General features: G+C 36.0%; 1 protein-coding gene across 1 annotated transcript in view; it reads left to right on the top strand.

Moving 5' to 3' along the window:
* GALNTL6 (polypeptide N-acetylgalactosaminyltransferase like 6) overlaps positions 1–21,620 on the top strand; it is a 457,489-nt gene that overhangs the window by 195,830 nt on the left and 240,039 nt on the right. Inside the window, 1 exon segment of the mRNA XM_040555653.1 lies at positions 14,004–14,170. Coding sequence (XP_040411587.1) covers positions 14,004–14,170 — 167 coding nt within the window.

Here is a 21,620-nt window from a genome sequence, read left to right as displayed (position 1 = left end):
TGTACCTGCATAACCAACTCTCCCTCCGTATCAGCAGTAGAAGCTGACAGAATGCCTGAATGGTTCACTTTCAAAATATTTGAATGCAGTGAGGTTGCTGCCCCTTGTATTTTCCTTTAAAGGAGACTAAAATGAAAGTGCTGTGGGGGGGGGTGTGTGTGTGTGTGTGTCTTTGGAATAGTTGCAGAGTTAATGTTATCCCTAATGGTGTTTTAGTAAATTTTGCAGAAAACTAGAGTTACTAGAGTTGTATGGGAGAGGGATGTATTTTAAAAATCCAAGATAAATGTTGCAGTCATACAATCATGCAGTAGTTCATATCTGGATCCTCTAAAATTTTCAGTTATTGTATTGAATATATTGAGTTACTTTCCATAAATACAGTGCTCGTCTGAATGCTTTTAGCATACATGTTTAAGTTATATATATTTTACCTGAAATTGAAATTAAAAAAAAGAAAAGCTTTAATCCAGCTCTCCAAGATCATTTCCAATGAATTCCCTCAGCATTCTGTTATCTTAATGGCTGTCCTAGGTTATCCTAGCTCAAGACACTAAAAAAAAAAAAATGAATTAATTGAAATTAAGTATGCTGAACTTCGCAATATTTAATATGGCCTATGGAAGTAATTAGTTATTAGGATTGATCTTCTATTGACTTTTGATTAGGTACTAAATGAAACTAAGAAAGTACAAGGTTCTTCTAGTTGTTTCACTCTTGTGAATCAGACAAGTCTTTATACACTGTGTGTGTATATATAGACATATATATGTTCAGATTTATATATATATATAATATTTTAATATATAATGTTTTATGTGTTCTTTATATATAATATTTAAGTATATAATGTTCAGATTTATCAGTGGGTAAGAATATTGTCTCCCTGTTCTTCCTCCCCCAGAAGAAAGGGGTGGGGGGGGCGGATAGGCTATTGACACAGACCTGTGCATATATTAATGGTTCAGTGTTGTTATCTGTTGAGAACCCTAAGTCAAAATCTAATCAAAATCGGAAAAAAGAAAAAATGATTAAAAGCTTCGTCATCGGCCCAGAATATAAAGGTAATGGCATCTCGAGATGTGGTTAGATGTCCCTAAACTTAGAAAATAGTTTCTTTGGTTTCGCTTCTGTGGAATTCTTTCTAGCTACCACCAGGGAAGGATGCTGGCTCCTTGTGGTTTTCTCTGTAACTGTTCTCCCAGCAGTCAGATTTCCAGCATGATTTTCAAAACAGCTGAGTTGCTGAGAGTGAAGGAGGACAGATCTTTTAGTTCTGACATCTTGCAGTGTGCTTCATGCTGCAGAAGGGGATTTATGGGAGAGCTGAAGCATTATGTGGTGTGGGATGCTAGAGAACAATATCACCTGCCTGTGTGTTGCATGGCAGAAGCACAAATTTGCTCAAGTGAATGCTGTAGTCACTTGATCATTATTTGGTGAACAGAAGAGTAATGTGGCTAAAAAAGCTAGAAAGATGTAAGTAAGAAACTGATTAAATTGCAAAAATAAGGCAGTTAAGTCTGGGAGTTGCTGCCCCAAAGCTTACGTTCTCAGATGTCTTTTGAAGCACATAGTAGGAAGTGTGGGATTGTGGTTCATGAAGTAAGCTTTAATGGTTAACTTCTTATTAACCAAAAGGATGATTTTTATTTCGTCTCCTCAAATAGAATAGTCTGACAGGATAAAAAGGGAAATAATACATTTTAGGTATTTTTCATGGGTATTTGTTAGACAAATTAGAGCTGGCTGAGTGACTTCAGCTTTTTCCTTAAGTATTTAACTGCAAGTATGCTGTGCATTTCCTCCAGACAAAACAATCTGAATACTCAGTAGCTGATTTTGCTGTTAAATATTTGTTGTTCCTGATTCCTTTAGTTTATGTATGCTGTGCATAGGAAAGTCATTGAAGTGTATAGCATTCAATCAGAGTACTAGTTTACTACATTAGTGAAATGCTAATCGCTCAGAACTATCAATTAATTTTAAAAAAAAATGTTCAAAAAATGGTCACCCAGCAAATCTAGGTAAGTATTTAGCTCTACTGGCATTTGAAGCATTGCTTTCTCTGTTTTCCCTTACTTTTGTATTTGTGTGTTTTTTTAAAAGGCAATAAATATCCTATAGCAGTTTCAGTGGTTGCAAAATAAAAATGGAGTCACTTTTATTGCGAAAATATTAGTAAACAACTTGGCTGTGTATTCACCTGCGGTACGTGCAATTAAAGCTGTGGCACAAGTTTAATCTCAGTGCCTGCCATAATGATCTGATGACTAAAAGTCATCTGAGTCTCATCTCTGGCAAACAGGGTCAGCTTTTGGTGGTGCTTGCATGAGTGAGACTGGTTGGCGCGGCCAGGCCGTTGGCTGGCTGCTGTGCCCCAGCCTCAGGTACCCTCCTGCAGCTTCCTTCCCTCCAGAAGAGGAGATGGCTCCTCTGCTTTTTCCCTCTCTGCCTAATGATGAAAAGCTCCTGGAGAAGCTGTGAAAGTTAGCTCAGAGGCATCTGAATCATCTCTGTCTGCTCAGTAGGGAAATAATTTGGGTACAATCTAATTGTTCAGAGGGCAGATGTCACTGGTACCGAGGGATGCTGAAGAGGCACTCTGCGTGTGCTAAACTTGGCACGGCTACTAGCTAGCTGATTCAACTTCCATCTAACTTGCTTGCTCTTATGCTTAATTTGACTGGAATCCACAAACCACAAAACAAGCTAGTCCTTTCCCAGTGCTTCAAGAAAGTGTTGGTTCAGGTTTCCCTACAAAGGGCTGCATTACTTTGTATGGATGTTTGCTAGCACTGTTTAACCTTACCTGGCCACAGACCAACTGGTTAAGCACACGCTGCTTTTAGTGGGGTGATGAGAAAGCTGTACACTATTACTTGAGCTGCTTTTTCAGGTGTTCTGCGCAGTTACTGCGTAATGTGGTGAAGGTGGAAAGTCATGCATGCCAAAACACGATGGGCAATGTCCCCATTTCCAAGCCTCACCAGATTGTGCCTTGCAGTTGCTTCAGGGCATCTCATTCAAAGTGCAGCTCCTTGAGAACAGGGTCAGAAATGTTTTATGCTGGAGAAAACTTGTGGCCTTCTGTCTCTGTCATGTCTGCTGTCAGTTCCTCTGCAATATATGTATCGATAGTAACAAATTACATGGAATAATTCCTAGGCTCTTTCTGGGTGCTTTGTGTGCTTTTTTATGGCGGCAACAGCTAAAATGGGGCTGAAGATTGATGATTCCCCCTCCACCCCTTTGGTGAGGAGCAGGCTGCAGTGTTTAGTAGGTCAATGAGGAGAGTCTGAGACTGATGGCTCTGTTTCTGTTTACTGAAAAGAATTTGATGAAAGAAGTAAGCTGTTTATACAAGCAGAGGAAAGTAGTTCTTGTGGGTTTGAATGCCTTGCATATCGCCTACATTGCAGTGAAGCCTCCTACGCTGCTGAGAAAATAGCAAGCTGCAATAAACATAACTGTGAAATCTAAATACAATAGGGAAAGAAATACCCTGCAGTATTCACCCTTCAGCCACTTCTGGGCATCTGGGATAGCCAAGTCTATTGGTATGTGGCAGTGGTTAAAACAAGAACTTTTAGGTCTCAAATACAATACAGCAATCGGAAAGCACATGCAACTTCCTTAAGATCAATGACAAATATTGAATGTTCCGGGGATCCAGACCTTTGCAGTTCACAGATGACTGTGATGATGATGTATGCTGCCAATTTAATAGTTTCAGGAAAACCTTCTGTATACCTTACTTGTTATTACATATTAATTCTTGCTTCCTTTCTGAACATTTTTTTGTACAATTAGGCATTTGTGTAATGTGAACCAGCATAGGATTACATAGTTCTAAGCAAGTGAAATTTCAGCTCTAATACTAACAAAACACAGCAAGTGCCAGTATGTTCTTACAGGCAACAGAATTAGCTGCTCTGTGTCATGCAATAAGGACAACAAATACGCAGCAAAGCTAGAGTGAAAAAGCAGCTTTTGTTTTGCCTGGCTGGATTATGGACAACCTTATAGAGCTGTAATTTTCCAAAGGCTGCACTGGCCACAAGATGTGGTAACGGGCATGTGAACTTACTGATCATGTTGGCACTTGTGGTCTGTGACGCCTGACAGCGACATTTTCACAGCGTTTGTTCCCATGCCTGCTAGCTGTGACACCGATGCTGTGACATGAGTCAGACCTAATAATATCTTGCCCCCTGTTTTATCTTGTGTATTGTATATGGGAGATGATACTGAAAGGGATGTGTGAGTCTGGCTTCTTCCTCCGGTTTATTTCCCTTAGATTCTTTCAGCATCTTCAGTAACTGGATTTTTGGGTGATACATAAGGCTGCTTAGTGGTTTTGTACAGGTATGCCATGCATGTTCTTGTTTAGTTTATTACTGAACTTCCTAATACTGTTGGTCCTTGCAACCCTCTGCACAGAAAGATAACTGACCGTTGCGTGATGCAGGAACATTTTATAACATGGTTTAGATCAATCTGATGTTAATTGCATCAAATACCCCCAAATTAATGAGTTTGGTGAACAATGCTTTCTCATTTGGCCTATCCACCAAATTTTGGAAGCTTTTTTTGTAAACCTCATTCATGTATCCCTTGTATTATTGAAGCCTTTTGAAACTAGGAAGGTTTGCATTAATTTAAATGTGGGTAATGGAGCAACCACTATATTCTTTCTTTAGTTAGGGACAAAGAACTTTTAATTAATATTGTGTCAGAGTACCTTAATTCAGTGGTGTGAGAAAACTGACCTGAAAGTGCTGAGTCCTGAACTTCTTGCTTCCAGAGAGTGAAGACCTCACTGTACTGTTGTTGCATTTCCCTCGATGTTCTAGAATACCTTGCACTAATGCTCAGCATCTCACAGTATAACGCACAGTTCTGTGCTTTCTGGCTAATCAGATACTGTTCCTGTATTTCTCTGCTCTAATGTCACTGCAGGTAAAGAGGGAGTTTTGGATAAAAGGGGTAAAGAGGGAGTTTTGGATAAAAGGGATTCCAGCCTTTATTTTGTATTCCGAGTTCTATATGCACTAAATAAGTTTGATTCTATCCCGTCACTTTGTTTTAAGGTTATTTTTAGATGATTTTCAGTATCTTATTGTATTCGCAGTCAAGTTGAGCTTGGTTTTAATCAATTTTTAGCTGCAGAATGCTTGGTATGGAAAAAGAGATGTGGCTGACCTTTAGCAGGGAAGGTGTTTGTGGAAGCCTGAAGGATAGCTCTGGAGCACAAGGGCAAGTGGTAAAGGAATAATTAGGATTTCTAAAACAAATTCAGTGGTAGCTGAATGTCATGGGTTGGTTTGTTCCTAAGTAGCATGATTAGAATTCACTTTTAAACAACAAAAACATTCTGATCCTTTTCATTCTCTTTCAGTCAGGAAATCAAACAGACTTGAATTAGAGGCTTTGTGTTGATCATTTTAAGCTCTGCCTGACTTTTGAGAGACAATCACATAAGTTTGAATGAATTTTGAGTACATTGATATTTCAGTAGTTTTCACTCCAAAAAAGTGTAGATCTGTGTACATGTGTGCATACATATTATATAAACTGGGTTGCTTGCTAGAATTTGGGAATTCATAGGTAATGAAGAGCATGGTTTAAGCTGAATTATAATTGTAGTACTAAGATGCCTCTCAATGTAACTTTCCTTTTAAGTGAGGGATTTTGAGATGATATAAAATTACTGTATGTGTTCACTTCTCAAAACCTAGACTTAATATATATGGATAAATATGTAAGTTTCTTAAAGTTATATATATAATAAATAGTTTAAGATCTAGCCATGAGTGATGGAGGTTTTATACCTTGCTTTCTTATAAAACAAAGCTTTGCAAGCATAGGTTTGCTTTGAGTTGTATGGCTCATCTGCCTATTACGCTCTTCCTTTGGTTAAAGAAACCTTACTGTTTGAATTACGAAGTGAGGCAAACTTACTGTCTGATTTCTTTGAAGACATACAGAGTTTCTGGAGTGATTGTCCGTGACAGTCCAAAGTGATGTAGCTTGATGTGAAGTAACAAGCATCTCGCTCAACTTTGTGAGATCTGGGGAAGTCACTGCTGAGAGAGAACCTACTTAACACAGTAGGCTTTTCCTATTTAGTTTCCAAGACATGTTAATTTTTGTAGTGCATTTAATAGCAATAATGCAAACTACTTTCTACCATACAATTTCATCTATCTGAAAATAGTAATAAATTTTTAGAGGTTTATTTGCTGCAGTAGGGAGGAGGAAGTGTTGTGACATTTATTGAGGTCCATACCCAGTAATGTATGCTTACTTCCTAGCTGTAAGCCACAGTGGAAATAAAGATTACTTTCCCCTCCATCAGCTCACACCCAAGTTAATTTTACAGCCTTGTCAAAAAGCAGTAGAAATTACTAGTTATCACTACTTTATCAGGCTCAGTTGACAAGGCTAGATTGCAGCAGAAACACTGTGTGACTGAAGCTTGTTGCTGTAAATTGAATTCTTTGATGTGCTAAGACAATTACTATGTAAATCTTCACTGGAAAAATGTTTTGTCCTGGTAGCTTTGTCGTGGGTTTGTCAGCAGTTGGGTACCCACTGGGTGCTGTAGTTCCTTTAATAAAGGGGAAAGAAAAGGTCAGATCTGCTAAGTGTGTGTGCTGACAAAGCCAGTGGAAGGAAGCTTTCAGACCTGATTCTGTTTTGCTCTAACTTACTCTGGTGTTTCATATAAAAGGAGAAAATTGGAGGTGGTCTATTTTATGATCCAGTAACTGCTGTAGAAGGCTGCTACCTTGCTTCTGAAATGCAGCAATGGGATGTCTGCAAGATGTTTAAGTTCTACGCTATTATCTATCAGAAAGGGCAGTTTACAAGGTTGTTGATGTGTCTAGAAAGCACAGAACCTAGTAACTGGCCAAGGCATTGCTATTGGCGTCCCTTAATGTGCATAAAATGTTGTTGTTGTTATATCCACAGGGTCAAACAAATTGCTGCTTTTATGAATCGGCTTTTGCTGTGAAATGGTGCCAGCACTCTACTTTGTCATCACTTTAGATGTCTATTTTTTTCATTTGCTGTCCTACAGAGCTGGTAGATCTGTTTCTGTTAGAAAACCTGTAAAGACGCAGAAACTTTCAGTTCTGCGTGTTTTCTTAAGCTATTTCATATTATATTACTTTTTTTCTCCTTAAACTTATCAGGGATTTAAACAGAACTATCACTGTATCTTGAACTAAAAGGATGCTATTTATTTCTGCACAGCAGAGTATGCTAACCCTTCTTTTGAGCAAAAAAAAAAGTTCTTAATATTCTTAAGACTTTCAGTAGTCTGTAAGAGGCAATTTTATTTTTTTTTTCACAGCTTTTCTTTTTATAGAGCGGTCCTCTTTCATGTTGTATTTTTAGTGTCAGTTGTAAATAGATTCCAGATGTTTGTGGCGATTTCTTTTTCTTCCTCAGGCAGGTTAGTGTTCCAGGAATAGAGCAACCTCTACTATTCTTTTAATCTTCTAGAAGAAGTCTCCCTGCAACTTCAAAACTTACTTCTAATAGTGATTCATTCAGGAGCTCAGTTTTGATTATTGTTTCAGCCTAGCAGAATTCTATATCTCAAAGCAATAATTAAAATTAGAGTTAAGTGTGTTTAGAGTGAGTTCATGTGTGACGGTGTATCCTGTTTTTGAATAAGCCTTAAACTACTGGATCCAAATACCCACCTACGATAACAAAATACAGGAACAACGTTCAAGGTAAATAGCTGCTAGAGGGTTCCACTTTGTCAGTTCTGCATGCCTAAATTTGCAATATACGAGTTATTTACAAATAAATTCTACCTTAACCTTTTGTAAAGAATTTTGATTTCATAGTTACCGTGACTTCTGTGGTATGTGTATATAATAAACAATATTGTACAGCTCTCAAAATTCAGTTTCTCACAACAGTGATAAACTACAGGACTTCTGGGGTTACTGAAATGCAGCCGTACTTGAAATGACATATGATTAGTGCACAGTGATGTGTCTAATAAGGAAAAAAGAGAGGAAGAAGATACTGTGGCTAGAGAGAGGAATGAGGCTTTGAAAATTAATTTGGAAACAACTCACGCCCAGGTAGAAAACCTCAGTTCTTTCCAGTAAAATCCCCCCTGAAAGTTCCTAGGGCATAAAGAATATAGTACCATATCATTCAGTTTGCTAAGAAATAACAGATTTCAGATTCTCAAATACCATGCAAGGAAAGCTTATGAAAAGACAGGATTAATCAAGAACAGCAATATTTGAAAATGTAATTCATGGTTCATAACTTTTGATTCATGTTGGTAATCTCAAAAATGTCATTGCATCCAGTTTGTCCACAAATTCATCATTTGGTGCAAATGGAGTTTTATGCAATATTTTCTTATGTGCATGCACACACGTTTGTGTATGTTATTTTTGGGGAAAGCCCAAATTGTTAATTCTGAGAATTTCAGTGAGGAAAATACATAATGCCACTAGCACAGGCCTCTACCAAGCTCTGTTTATTCTGAACATTAATGTAATAACTTCAGTAAGAAAATACAGGTGTGAACTACTTAACTAGCAAGATACCGGTTGCTCTTCCTGGTTATTTTCTTTCTATGTATTTCTAGCAAGACCTTTATAAATCACTTTCAGACTTAACATAGAAATTACTCTGAGATTTAAGATTTCATTAAATTTGCAGAAATCTATTGTTTATTCTAAGAAATTGTCATTCTTGTAGTAATAGGTTCAGTAGCTAAGATTTAATGTTGTTCCACGAATAAGTGATGATGTGCTGCACTTCTATGCAATTTTTAACCACAAGAAAAAGCATCTGGAGCATTTTATTAAGGTTAATCTGTAGCATTCTATTAAGATTGAGCAGAAGATGCACGTGCTGTGTTAGGAACACTTTTCTAGGCTCAAAACAGCTGGTTCTTCTCACCCTCAAATTGTATTTCTGCTAAGAGTGGTAGATGCATGCAGTTGTTTCTCCACCCCCATATTCCCCAGCTTCTTTTTTCAGGTATTCAAATTCTATGCTTGTGAAATAAAAGGCCTAGTTTTCCAGCAGTTTCTTTTGGTGGCAACTACCTCTTCATTTTTTGAAGAGTACAGCCAAAACATTAGTTATTTTTTGACTGAACTCCATCCGAAAAGTTCTGCAATTCTAAATGTCTAGGGTAGGCGTGTGATTTTAAAGTAGAAAAACTTGAATTTTAAATAATAAAAACACACAAAGAACATAAAGAACACAGACTTTTGTTTCTCAGTTTGCCTTTATAGTGGTACCAGAATGAAGTAGTATTGTACCGCAAGCAAATGACTTTGGGCTAATTTCTAGTTTACCAAATTAATAGTTTTCCTTTATTCAGTGTGAATTTTTCTGACCACTCTAATCTTGCAGTCTGTAAAACCAGGAATAATCCTGCACCTGTCCTCTGGAGAGAACTAGATATCTGGGTCTGTTTAGTTGAGATGGTTCCATAGGATGTGCAGGTGCCTACTGTTCCACTGTGCTGGCAATATGGCATGGCATATACCTATAGATACGAGCATGTATATGAGTTAAGACTGATCGGGATCTTTTGGATTACTTTAGGGAAGACAGAATCGAACACTGAAAAACAAAGCCTCTAGTTCTGTAAGTAGTCTCTTATAAACCATTGAGTAGGCTGCATTAGTTGTGTAAGCAATTTAACTTACAGGTAGCTATAACTTAAATACATCTTAATGTGTTTCTGAGCAAAGTGAATAGATGCTACGCGAATGTTAAACAATAAAAATTCTACTGAGCAGTTTGAACTTTATCTAGGTAAACAAAAGTGTGGAGGTAAGGATGAAAGTGAGGAAAAACATAATGAAAATGGTGGAAAAATAGTTGAATAATGTGCTCTTACCATCCTTGAATATTTATGCTCTTATCAGTATGGGCAGTGATGTTGAGTAAACATCCTTAGCCAAGACTGATTAATGAGAACACTTTCATAATTTTTTTTACAATCAAAGCTGAAGCGAAAAATCAGTTTAATGCAGTGATTTCAGGTAGTTTTCTGCCCTCAGTCCCATAGGCAAAATTATTTAATTTCATGGGTGGGTTTTCTTCTGAGACTGTATATGTTTATACTAACATACATTTCATTCAAATTAGTTGGTTTACAACATATCTAGAACTGAGGTATAGAAGTAAAATGACCTGTCTTCATCTTCATTCACCATGCAAATCAATTTTGTTACTATAAACTTCTCATAAGTTATTTTAAATGTTACTCTAGAAGAAAATACTACCAGGACAAAAACTGCTTTTGATGGAAATGAGCTTAAAAATAGAAAATAATACCTTCCTGTTTTTTTAAAAAAAAAAAAAAAAAAGGAAGACATAGCAGTTGTTTCCTCTTTTTCAGATCCCCATTTGTTTTTCTCTGTTCTTAATTCATTAAGCAGAACATCATGTGATAATAAGGCCTACAGCGGTATGTTTGCATTTATCTGTTGCATCGTGATTTGATCATGAAAGAGAGAGCGTAAAGTAATGTTTATTGACATCAACTCTGTACTCTTTCCTTTCTACATTCTTTTTTGTATTTAAGTAGGTCTTGGAGTAAACCTTCAACACTCTGTCCGAACTGCATATTTGGCTTAAATCTACTATCCTTTTTTGAATATTAATCTTATGATTTATTTCCAGGCTTTTGTGGTTTTCCCAGTACCCCAAGCCTTAAAGTCAATGTGTTTGGAAATGCTGTTCAGTCATTCGTTCTGAATTACACTTACAGTCTACATAGAGCTTACACTCATTGAAAATACGCAAATAAGTTGATATGTTCAGGCTGAGGCTGGTGATCATAGCATATGTATGCAAGTACTAAGATTTTTTTCAAGGTGGATAAGAATTTGACAAAACTTTGTACTTAAATTTTGCAATGCAATTTCAGTACAATTCACTTTCATTTAACACATGTACCATAATTTGACAACTTTTAAGAATGAATTAATGCTCATTTAAACATTTTTAAAATAGGATGTTAATGGTAATCTTTGACACGTGTTTTTTTCCTTTCTGCAATAAAACTTGATTTTGTTACTTTTTTATAAGTTTTGCTAAGGTTGAAATCTTAAGGGAATATAAAGGGCTCTTGAATTACATTTTCTCATTTCTGTGGAGAATCAAAATCTCCCTTTTGAAACATTCATTCTACAGGGTATGTAAGCAATTAAATAAATTAATTTTAGAAAGTAAACATGTTGAAATTGTGGTCTGTTACTTGGTGAATGCTCAAAACATTTATGATGGCATTATTTTGGTGAGAGCAAAAAGCATGTACTGAAAATATGATTTGATGTTGGCAGAAAATAAGTTAGTTATTGAGGTATCTTAGAACTTTGGAACAGTAAATAATAAAGCAAGGGGAGTTTGAAGTTACAATCAGACTTTGTGTCAGGACCTCTCTAAATGGACTCTGCTGAATTTTTGATAATGAATTTGTGTTGAAAGAATGCCTCTAAAAATCTTTATTGATGCAAAAGTGATACAGTTAAAGATGAATGTGTTTTTGTAGTACCTTATCTGTTAATTTTGCTAATGCTTCTTGGTTTTAAACATCATTCTTATCGGTAAAACATGGAAGAGTTGAGTTCTTCTGTTACAGTTAGTTTAATGTTGGAGAGCAAGAGGCTAAAAATGAACAGAATTTAACTTGCTGAAAAAGGCAAGTAGGCCACCACTATGAAATCTAACAGGCTGTCTTAACAATAGAAAAAGATGGAATTTAAGGTGTCACCTCTATGAATTTGACAATTTGACCAGCTTGTTGAGGGGGGAAAAGTAGGAAAAGTGCATTTCAGTGGTTTGTGGCTTGTATCAGAAATCAGTTCACATATAGCCAGGTACCTTTGGAAAACTTGTCAAAGGAAAAGTAAATATAAATGAAGAAGAATGGTCAAAGGTAGCGGAAAGATGGAGACATGTTAAAGTTTAAGGTGTCTTTTGCTTTTATATTCTAAGCATGGCTCTCTTTTAGTCATAGTAAAGCAATTCATTCTATAGGAAGAATGAAAATAGTTTTAAACTAGGTCCATCAATGTTCTTTCTCCTTTTTATCAATTGTAATATGCAATTACACTGAAAACACAGATGAGAATATCCACATCCAGTGACCTTCCCATCTGTGTAGACTTCAGTTTATGATATTCAACTGTGAAAACACACAAACCTCACTACAACCAAGCTAAAAAGGCATACTGTTATTCAGGAAGGTAATTGAGTTCCCCTGTGGAAGGACATCACTTTTTAAAAAGAAACAGCATTCTGACATTGGGTGTGTATTTCTTTTGTGCGGTGTTTTTTGTTTTTCTCCTCCAAAAAAAAAAAAAATGAAAAACTTAGTTTTAAAAACCTACTTAGTGGGAGTTAAAAATGCTAAAGGAAAAATCTTGCTTTCAGGAAAAGCATAAAAATAACATGCATTTGTTCTACTCCAAGCATCACCGTCAGCAAACAATTGACAACAGTAGGTGGTAGTTTTGATAGGTGGCTTTCTTAATTTGCCACCTGAAACAGCTATGTATGAGTAATGAGCTTCCTTTGTTGTACTCATTCCTACAGATAAGTAGAAGAATTCTTACTTTGTCATATTTGTGCAGAGTAGCTGTCCTTTTTTCAGTGTGCATATGCATTCTACCAGTAAATTACTTAATAAAAGGTTTTAAAAATGTTATTTATGGAAATGGCTTGTCAATAAATTCATTGCTGCTATGTTTTTGGAAGAAATGGCTGACAAATATAAATCTTAATTTTTAGGAAAACTTTCAAATACAGCAAATACTGATTTCTAAATGGCGTTTGAAAAGTAGAAAGCAAAATAAGCTGCAAATATATGTGTAAAACAGCATTAAAACCTACAGCAGTGTTTGACATGCATTGCAATTCTTTCTGAATAGCAGCAAAGATATCTGTACATTTTTGGACCTAGAAGTTAGAAGTCAAAAGGTTTATCTGTCTCTTTGTGTTGATTTATCATGAAGCAGTTAATTTATATTTGTACGGGTACCTTGATCAGAGCATGACTTTCTCTCGTGGAAGCAGTAATAATTCAATGTCTTTGTCCCCAGTGGACGTGGCTGAAAATGCGATGTCGTGTTGCTAGTAGAGGAATGTACCCCATTTACTGCATTTGGGGGGGGCGGGGGGGAATGATAGCCTATCAGTTTCAGTAACCTAAATATTACTTATGTTATCTGATTTTAGAAGCTAATGAATTGTAAGACCATTATTTTTAAAGAATATGGATTTTGGTCAAATGTGTAAACACTTCAATATTAAATATGTTTAAGTTTAAGCACTGTTGTTAGCTGCTATTCAATTAAGATGCTGAAGGTACAGTGCTCTCATTTACTAAACAAAAGGCAGTTTTACATTTTCTTCTATTTTCAGAACTATATGTTGTACTATCTATACATACAGTAGCAGAAATTATTTTGGACATCTAGATGTACAGTTGGAGTTGTACTTGTGGATGTTGTTGCATATTTTCAATGTGTCAGCCAGGAAAATAACACTGAAATGTTTCTAGCATTTGTCTCTGGGTAGAGCAAAGTGCTTTTATAAGTTGTCTTTGCCATGGACAAAGAAGGATCGTTTCAGGTTTTATTTTCCTTCATGATAAATATCAGGAATCTTTCTAATAAGACGATTTGAGTTCTAAAAATGTTGTGGAATATATGTTCTGAGTATAATATTGCAGGAAAAAGATTCTAGTGAAGAAAAAGAAATCTAATTCCAGCCAGTGAACTTCAGTTCCTTTTCTGTTTTGTTCAGAGTTATTGTATGTTGCTTGCAATATAATTTTTTAAATGAACTAGTTATCGTCACGTGAAAGTACTGTTTAATTATACAGTTGGATTTTATTCCAGAAACAGTGATGGTTTACTGGCCTAAGCAGGTAGTGTATATGCCAAGGCAGACTTTGCTATATGCTTACACAACTCTTTTCTTTTCAGCTGTAAGCACAAGGTGTACTTGGAAAAGCTACCAAATACTAGCATAATTATCCCATTTCATAATGAAGGATGGACTTCACTCTTGCGAACAATACACAGTATTATCAACCGCACTCCAGACAGCCTGATAGCAGAAATCATTCTTGTGGATGACTTCAGTGACAGAGGTAAGGCCCAGTTGGTTTTGTTTTAATTTGAAATTTGTATTGTACTCTGGTCTCTATAGAAACTAGAGTAACAAAAATTGAAGAAAAAATAGCTGCTGAACTGCTTTCCTTGAAGTACTATTTGATTGTTAGCTAGGGGAAAAAGAAACTTTTTTTCTTGCTAAATGTGCTTTTGTTTTATTTTGCATGAGTACTGAAAAGGCAAGAGATTATGAATTGTTTATTGGTCTTTATTAGCACAGTATTTGAATACGTTCTTTCTGAAATACTGCAAATTGTTAATGCTTCATTGACTTGCAGAAAACGGACTCCACAATCAGTAAGATTGTAAAGTAGGTATGTTTATTCAGTGCTGGGCAGCACGGGGGGTAGTCCCGCCAAAGTCGTGTGCACCTGACGTGGCAACTTGCCTTGGTTACATGCAGTAAAGAGTTACATATGCATGAAGTTTCACAATACGCCTAACGTATTTGTAACCTGTCCCTGCTTTGTATTAAAATTAGTTCCAAGGAGTCATTTCCATAAACTCCTCCCATCTGTGCTTGCACAGTGTATTCTGGTGGTCGTCGTCGGGGGTCGTGGGGATGAAGGTTGATGACTCTTCCTTGTCACCACTTGTTGACCTCTTGTGTTTGCGCAGACTCAGTTGCTCCTTGGCTCTTGTCCATCCGCAGGACCAGTTTCTATCAGTTTCTTAAGAAAGGGTCACACTCTTGTTAGGAGACTGACCTTGGTAAGGGGCCCAAGGCTTCTTGCTGTAGTTAATTTGCACAATGCACCATAGTTAGCAAAGACACTAAGTAGCATCTTAGTTTAATGCAGTCAGCGCTCTATCTCTACTTGATAAGATTCTCCTAACTCCCTTTCTCATCACCATCCTTTCTTTTAGGCTTCATTTTTACTCTGAATTTTTAACTTTCACCATTTTGGATGGATGCAAGTCATTTGTCTTTAATCCTGAAAATGTATTGAATTAGGCAGCTTCTTGCTCTGGTATAAATTTATCATATAGAAAAATGAGACTGTTTTGAAGGGAATGTTAAAAAAAAAAAAATAATTAAAACTAATTAAAAATTTTGCTCTAGAATAGTTAAAGTTCATGACATCTCTGTATAATAAAATTAAGGTAAATGACAATTTAATGAACTTTGCCATCCATACTTCTTGAATGCAACACAACAGTGGAATACTCTCAAGGTCTTTGGATGAAATTTAAATTTTTTAGGTAAAATTAATTCATAACAATTATATGGAACGTAGATGTAGTTTATTGCTTTCAATTTTATGCACTTCTTTTAGGAATTTAAATGTGAAAAGATTTGATTGTGTATTTCGGTTGGTTTGGGTTTTGTTTGAAGGTTGGTTTCTGTTGAAATAACAATGTTATTGATTGTTGAAATATCACTTACTAATACATATGTGAGTATTGTTTTGAGCAGATTGATAGAAAACAAAAGAATAATGCTCATTGCTGACATTTAGGTAATACCTTTGTCTCAGCTAGGAGCTTATAGCAAAAGGTTTCTGACCTGTTATGGTGAGAAGACCCTAGGTGAACAAGAGGGGTATTAGTAGAGCATTCTTGCAGTGTAAGATTTCTGTAAAATTTTAATTTGATGTTTCAGGGGTGAGAAAGATTAATGGTGCACACATCTCTTACCCTTTTGTCTCTGCTGCTTTAGTTGCAATATGTCCTTTGATGAACTGCCTCTCTATCTGTAATGTAATTTTAGAGAAATCATAAAGCAAGTAGAGTTCTGTCTTTTCCATGGGTATAGAAACTAGACAATAGATGATGAAAGTTTCCAAAAACAAGTGTAAAGTAAGATGACAATTTTTCTGCAGGCTAACAATTTCCTAGTAGTAAAACAACTTACCAGGAAGTAAGTTGTTTTTATGAAGCCTCTGACTACTAAAAAAGCTTCTTATACTGAGAGACCAGCTATTTAGTGTATGCTCAATCTGGTGATGCTGTAGTGTTTTTTTTTTAATCAAAGACCATATTGACTATATACTTTTAAATGTGATAATGTTTTAGAAAGCTTATGTACTTCCCAGTTATAAGAAAAGGGACTAATGCCGTTTAACAGAGAATATTGTCATTTTTATTCCTCTTTCTGGAAATGCCCCAGCTTACGTTCTGCTGCTTGCAGATATTTTAGGTATTATGTTGCAGGTATTTTGGAGTAAATATCTGTAATATTAATTTCTATAAAATTACAGAAATCTCCTATGTCTTCCTCATTTTGAGTTATATAAATCTATCTAACTTCTCAGTGGAGCAGTTTTCATCTGGAAGAAGTGATTTATATACTATGGAAATGCATAATAGTGTCTGGTTTGAAAGTCTTAAAGAAACTTAAGAAGACTTGAATGGAGCTGGGCCAAGAACTGATGTATAATGATGGAGGTTTACTGATTTCTTTTTTTGTTATTAAAAACAAAGATTAGAAATTTGTTTTTGAATAGTTGTCAGTTTTGAATTTGAGCATATTTGGTAGCATATTTGTGATTTGGGAATAGCTTTTTAACATGTGACAAATGTGTTAGCATCTCTCTTTTCTGAAATCAATAACGTTGAACTTCAAGTCAGTTAAATCATTTCTGCATATCTGAAGTGAGGTTTTTTCTTGTATTTGTGATACCCTAAACTGTTTTGCTATATTGTTTTCTTGTGCCTTTTTTGTCTTTTGAAGGCACAGGCTACATGTAGTATAGATAGGTTATTTAATGTTGGAAGAAAGTCTGTCTACACCTCCTCAATAATCCCTTCCTAGTTCATAACAATCTTTTTTAAAAGTGTTTGAATAAATGCCTCTAACACCCCTTTCAAGTTTCTACTTATTCTCAGCTACTCTAGTTCTAACAAGGATTGTCTCTTGGTAACAATGTCTTAGATTTTTGTAAAAGGGAAAAGTTTAGTTAGTCGAAGTAGAAAGAAACACTAGCCATTTAATCACTACTATTAAAATAACAGCTATTGAAACATCCCATTCTCCAATACAGCCCCACCCCAGGAGTGTATGTAACACTAATAATAGTGTTATTAGTCCTTCACTTGTTTTTTCAGGGACTGACAAGAGCAGTGAAGCAGTGTGAAAGGCACTGAAGACAGATCAGGTCAAAAATGAAATGTGAGTTAAATTGTTTTCAAAACTGGTAGAAACATAATAAGCAAAGTTTATTGCAGTGTTGAAACTAATTAAACCACTATATGCTTTTGTAATTTCATGAGGCTTCGTATGTCAGCTGACAAAAGGCTATTTCTCACTCTTGTGAAATCAGTTAAAACCATTTAAGTGACACTGTGTATGCTATACATGTTCCACAGTTGAAAGATTATAAAAGAGTTCACTACTAGGACCCTATTTGTTGATAGTTGAAAGTGAGACTGGAGTATTTCAGCACTACAGTTATTTTAAAGGTAGTAATTAAATGGCTGGTGTCTTTTTCTAGTGTGTTGTACTAACCAAACTTTTCTGTCTTACAAAACTCCAAGAAGTTGTTACCAAGAGACAGTCCTTGTTAGAACTAGAGTTGATGAGAAAAAGTAGGAACTTGAAAGGGCTGTAAAAGAGGGATAAAACATTGTGCTTTTTTGTTTTCATAACCAATGCAAATATAAATATGGAAATGCACATAGAGCTTTTGATAACAGATGATGATGTTTTAGTGCATAGCCAGGTACCCACCAGCTTGTTGGTTTGTTGCAAAATTACTTGTGTGCCTTCACTTTATTCGTATTCATTTCTTTGTCTTTTGTGATCAAAATGAAAAACTCTAGGTAGTTCATTCATAATATTCACCATAGATTATGACATTTAGATATTATAAAAGTGAAAGGACAGCTGCACCTTTTTAAATATCAATATAATGCAGACTAGAGACGTGATATTAAGAATGGGGAGGTAAGCAAATGTTATGAAACTTGGAAGTACCATACATAGTCACGAAAAAAAACTCAATATAAAAAACCCTATATGAATATCTGTAGCAGAAGGAAATGTAGATTTAAATATAGGTACCCAAAGTTGCAAAATATCTTTATATAAGTTTTGGAGTTTATATACTTAAGTACTAAAATAATGTGAGGGGAAAAACTTGATAGAATTAGTGGTGGAATTACTTCCAACTCTGTTTCAACACAAGTGGGGTTTTTGTGTGTTGATTTTTGATTTATGTTGTAAATGTGTGTAAATGATGGGGTACTGGCAAGACTAAAAGAAGCTAGATTTATAGTTTACAGAAGCTCTTCCACGTGTCTAAGAAATACATTGTCTGTTACTTCACTGTTACAGAACTTATTACCTTCCAGTTAGTCTGCCTTAGAAATCTCTTGTTAAGGGAACAGTTTTCTGGTTGACACCTAAGAATGTTTGTGTTTACCCTGTCCAGCTGACTTGGCAGTCTGCTCTTCATTAGAGACTTCCACTGAATTATTATACCTCAGATGTAGGCTCAAGTACGATAGCTTTTCCACAGAGGGTCAATATTGCATTATTAGTAATAATATTGCGGTACTAACAATGTATTTTTGCACTGTAAAGTATGCAGAATATTTCTGGCTGATTTGGGGTTGCAAATTATTCTAATACCTAATACGTGCAAGCAAAACATGTATCCAAACTGCATGTAAATTAAAGGCCTATCAGTTGTTAACGTGTTGCCTGACACAGAAGTTGAACACCTCAGTGTTGGAGTGTACTGTGTGAGGTGTTTGCAGCTTGCTGTGTAGAAAGGATTCTTTTTCTGGGCTTTTTTGTGTATCTGTAAACGAGGTGGGCTTTGGGAGAGGAGGGTGATTGGTGTGCAGGTTTGTGTAGTGGGTTTTGGTGGGGGAGGGGGGGCAGATTGCTCTGAAGTTGCTGTCTGTTGGTAGATAGATATCTGGAAAGATGGCAAGAAGCAGAAGGTGGGAAGAGCTTTGGAGCAAAGGGCAAAATTCGGAAGTAAGCTAGTTGTCTTTGGTTCTGTTATAGACCAACATGTATTTGCAAAAGAATGCTACAAACTCTTAATATGTTTCAAAACTTTAGGGCAAAGTAGATTTGTTTTGTTAAGGAGTTCAACAGTCAGGTAGGTTGCCAACACCTTTGCTGATAGCTTTGCACATCTGCTTTTATTCCTTTTGTCTTTTAATGGCTTTATTAGCATAGTCAGCCTTGTGAACTGTTAATAACACAGCTTGTGGCCAAGCATGTGAAACTGACTTAGCGAGCATTTTTTACTTCTTTTTGTTTTTACTTTACCCCCTAGATCTCTAACTGGTATAGAATCTATTTCTTCTAAGAAAACATAAACGGTGCCACAGCCAACAATAAATTTATTAGCAGTAACAATTATCAAACAGTTTTTTTAATTGGTTAAAAAAAATCATCAGATTTTCCTAAGAATAATTTAAAACTCAGTGGTCAGCAGCAGCTTCGAGGAAAGAACTAATTTCTGTCACTGGCACCAAACTGATGTTTTGGTGGAAAATGACACTGGAAAATTTTTGTTCATGTTAATGAGCTGGTCCTTTCTCATTTTGTCACCTGCTGTGTTCTTCTCTCTGTCCTCCTTGCTTAACCCTATGTTGTACATCATTTCTCATTTCACACTCAGACTCCCATAATGTCCCATACCACATAGCATATGCTTTCTGCCAGTTCTCTGTTCTGTGAACAGCTCAGATTAATAATGTGCAGGTCAGTCTGCAAAACCAACCTGCTATTGATTGATTAGGGTTTGATTCGATCAGTCAGTGAACTTCAATGCTGGGGATGCTGTTTGTTTTGTGTGAACAAGGAGAAAGATCTGCTCTACTCTAATTACCCAATGACTCTAATAGCCTGCCAAAGCTTTTCTGGCCTTATGGACATTGGTCATTGTTGTAACTGTACTGTAGTAAACTGTAGCGTTATCATATGTTGTACTGAAAGCAGAGGAGCTCTGAATATCAGATAGCATGTATTTCTTGAGTGGCAAGTGTGATTTGTTGCATGAAAATTAAATTCTCTGTATTTTACTTGCAGACAGCTAGTTTATGTTACATGTCACTTGTGATTCCAATTTATCAATGCTCAGTTTTGGATCGTGGGCAGATATAACTTTTCTGATCAAATGAAAAAGAGGGCTGTGTCGTTGAATGACTGTTTCAGCAGAGGTTTCCTAGGATTCTCTGATATGGTGAAAGCTTGCTACTCCAAAAACTTAAATTCATGTATAAATATATGATATTAAAAAACAAGTCAACCTCTGCAAAGCAAAATACTTTTGTCTGTTCCTTTCCTTAAGTTCAAGAACCTGTTTTTCAAAATGGTATATAGTTGCTCAGTGATTGTTCTGACTTTGTCTAGCTTGATATCAGTATTATGACTCAATTTTAAGTATAGTGAACTTTAAATTCTCAAGTAGAAGAAGGTGTTGTAAGGCAGATATTTTCTTGCAAACTGTTGATCCTGTACCTGTGGATGTGCCTTGATGCTTGGAGAGGTATAAAGAGGTATGCTGGATTTTGTTGTCCTAGAAAATGAAATAGCTCAGCTTAAAACTTCTGTGTAAGTCTCATTCCTGTTGGAACTGCTTTAAGCGGTGTGGGAAGCATGAAGAACACTTGCAATAATTTCAGAATAATATTATGTTTCTCTAATGCACGAGGTTTTGCACTGCAGGTTCTGCTGCCTGTCCCATGGTTGGAAGCTATATGATAGGAAAGAAACTTCAGAAATCATCTGCTGTACAGTAGGATTGTAACAAGTGGTGTTGTCACCTTGACTAACTGAATACTAAACAAATAACTCAGCTGAACAACTAAGGCTAATTCTGTTTTAGGATTACAGATGAAAACAATTAGTGCTGTAGTATGTGTACATCAATATTTACAAACAGTGCACTTAAGTCAAGCTGACTTCAATTATATATAACAGTCCTCTGGAGAACACTAGTCACTTTGTACAGACTGGAGAGATTTGCTTCATTTTTGAACAGCTGAGAAAGAAAATAGAACTAAGCAGTGAACATTGAATTTGAAGTGCATTTACTGTACTAAAACAGATGAGGAGTTTCTTTGGTATGTTTGTCTTGTTTGCAACAACATTGAGAGAGAGACAATGTTATTCCTATACCAACATCAACATCCAAGTACACTGTTAGAAGTTTTCCTCAAGCAAACCGCTTAATGTTAATAAATAAATCAAGCAATAGGAAAATAAATGCTGATAAGGCTTGGTACTTGATGTAACTGAAGTACTTGAAATAGTTCACTCCTCAGGAAAAAAAGATGGTTGTGTGTACTTATGTGGAACTGTAATGAGAAAAGCAAGTAAGCTTTTGAAACAGATTACACACGCTACCACCACCCCACTAATCTTCCAGATTGTTCTGGGTGAAAGCTTTGCTGCATCAAGAGGGAGGGGTTCACTCAAGTTAGTTTCCAATCAGCTGAAACTGCTGGGCCAGATCCTGATAT

The sequence above is a fragment of the Cygnus olor genome, chromosome 4 (genome assembly GCF_009769625.2).
Source record: "Cygnus olor isolate bCygOlo1 chromosome 4, bCygOlo1.pri.v2, whole genome shotgun sequence".
Classification (NCBI taxonomy): Eukaryota; Metazoa; Chordata; class Aves; order Anseriformes; family Anatidae; genus Cygnus; species Cygnus olor.
Note: the sequence above shows the minus strand (reverse complement) of the source record. Positions and strands in the feature narration are given on the sequence as shown.